General features: G+C 38.0%; 1 protein-coding gene across 1 annotated transcript; it reads right to left on the bottom strand.

Moving 5' to 3' along the window:
- Positions 1–1,024: 1,024 nt before the first annotated feature.
- On the bottom strand, positions 1,025–1,987 carry LOC100922573 (olfactory receptor 5V1-like). Its single transcript, XM_003769881.1, has one exon. The coding sequence runs from the start codon at positions 1,985–1,987 to the stop codon at positions 1,025–1,027; it is 963 nt and encodes a 320-aa protein (XP_003769929.1).
- Between the last annotated feature and the right edge of the window lie 529 nt (positions 1,988–2,516).

The raw sequence follows: 2,516 nt of genomic DNA, 5'->3' as shown, positions 1-2,516 counted from the left end.
ATATAAGCTCCTTGAGGGCAGGAGCTATCTCTTTATATTTGTTCCCAAGACTAAGCAAAATTAGTAATAAATAATAAGTCCTTGCTAAATGCTTTTACATTCATCTATTCCTTCCTTCTTTCCTTCATACCTTTTCTACCTTGTCAACTTATTCAAACATGTTCACCTTTCTGGCTTCTATTTTGACCTATTACCTTCTTGCCAATCATGATACATCATTGATTCCTGAAAATAGTATATGGTTCACGGAGAGTCCTGGAGATGATATAGTGCCTGCCAGATTGTAGGAAGGCAATTGTATGACACATTTTAGAAGATATTTTATTGCATATAGGCTAGGATAAAAATTTTTTGAAAGTGTCGTGTAAGAAGTCAAAATTAACAACTTATGTTAATTTTACAGATGAAAGAGAAATACAGAAATGGTGCTCATTAAAGGACTTGATATTATAGAAATATAACAGTGTGAAATGTGTGATGTTGTAGACATATAGTTCCCTGAAATGTAAATATCACACAACAGTATGTTAGGCATCTACAAACCCCAGTAAGTAAGGATCTTTCCCCTCCAACTTTGGTACTTTTTGAAAATGAATTTAACATGTTTTCTGTATCATAATTATTTAGCCCATTCTACTTTTAGAAACTCCTCCACTTTCCCCCACCACAAAAGACTACATTTGTCTCTTCATTAATCACTTACTATATACCAGGTCCTATACCAAGGCCAGGAGATATGAAAAGAAAGATAAAACGAAAACAAATTCCAATCCTTGTTCTCAAGAATTTTCTAACTGAAGCTCATAGTCATGTACTCTTGTTTTACCCTCTAGGGTTGTACTCCTTCAAACCTTCTCTTTTGTTCCCGCCATGGAAATCATTTATATAGGAAGTAACTCTTCCTTATATTGACCTTAAAATGGGAGTTCTTAAATGTACAAAATATATAGGGCAACAAAGGAAACCAATTATGTTGAAAATACAGTTAATCAATATTTTTTAAACTAAGTTCATGGACCCCAGGCTAAGATCTGGAATCACTGAATAAAAAATACCCTTCACATAGTTTCCTTAAAGCAACTTTGACTTCCTTGTTTCTCAAACTGTAGATGATAGGATTTAACATGGGGGTAACAATACAGAAGAGGACAGAGACCAAGATGTCCACATCTAGGGAGTAACCTGAGCTGGGCTGATCATAATTGAAATTGGCAGTTCCAAAAAAGATGACCACCACAGTAAGGTGAGAAGCACAGGTGGAGAAGGCTTTTTGTCGCCCTTGAGCAGACTGGATTTTCAAGATGGCAGAAATAATGAGCATATAGGAGACAGCAGTGAAGAGGCAGGGGCTCAGACCAATGGTGGCACTGGACACATAGAGGGTGAACTCATTGACTGAAGTGTCTGAGCAGGAGAGCTTCAGGAGTAGGGGGATGTCACAGAGAAAATGGCTGATCTGGTTGGGACCACACAAAGTGAGAGTTGCTGTCAGCCCTGTGTGGGTCAGAGAGTTCACTAACCCACACAACCAGGACCCAGCTGCTAAGTAGGCACAGACTCTCTTGCTCATGAGAACTGGATAATGTAATGGATGGCAAATGGCTATAAATCTGTCATAAGCCATTGCAGCCAATAGGACACCCTCAGAGCCTGCAAAAGTAACAAGGAAGAAGAGCTGAGATAGGCAACCTTCATAGGTAATGGTCTTCTTCACTCGGAAAAAATTCACCAGCATGTTAGGGATAGTGGTGGAAGTGTAGCAGATGTCCAGGAAGGACAAGTTGCTGAGGAAATAGTACATAGGGGTGTGAAGAACAGGATTGATTCTTATTGCTGCTAATATGAGAAAGTTACCCAGAAGAGTTATCAGGTACACAAATAAAAATATTGAAAAGAACAATCCTTGAAGTTCTGGGTGGTTGGAAAACCCCAGGAAGATGAATTCTGTGACAACTGTTTGATTTCCCCTTTCTTTAATGTCCTTCATGGCTGAAATGAAAATAGAAGATTGATCATTGTCTGGAGGAGAAGAGAGGAGATCTGAATTCAAAGCCAGACACATTAATTTATGACCCTAGGCAAGTTACCCTTTGTTTACCTCAGTTTCCTTAATAGCTCTTGCCTTTCAGATGTACTATGGGATGAAATGAGATAACTTTAAAGTGCTTAGCCCAGTACTTGTCACATAGAAGCCATATATAAATGTTAGCTATTATGATTATCATACCTATCACATTCTCTTAGTTCTCCTAGCTTTCCAACCATTCCTTCTATGTTTTTACAGATCTCTGAAGGAAAGTATCCTGAAGAGTCTGTTCTTGGCCACTTCTTTACCTCGTCTCTTGAAAATATCATTCAATCCTCTGGATTCAATTATGTCTATGCAAGTGACTCCAAAATCTTTATCTGCAAGGTATTACTATACCAAAAAGCATGTTCATTAACAAATATGTTACTGGAGCTTCTAGTTTAGTGGAATTATTAGCTCAAAGAGTAGAGAGATGAGAACACCAGTC

This window comes from Sarcophilus harrisii, chromosome 4, assembly GCF_902635505.1.
Source record: "Sarcophilus harrisii chromosome 4, mSarHar1.11, whole genome shotgun sequence".
In the NCBI taxonomy this organism is placed as follows: Eukaryota; Metazoa; Chordata; class Mammalia; order Dasyuromorphia; family Dasyuridae; genus Sarcophilus; species Sarcophilus harrisii.
This window is presented reverse-complemented; position numbering and strand designations above follow the sequence as displayed.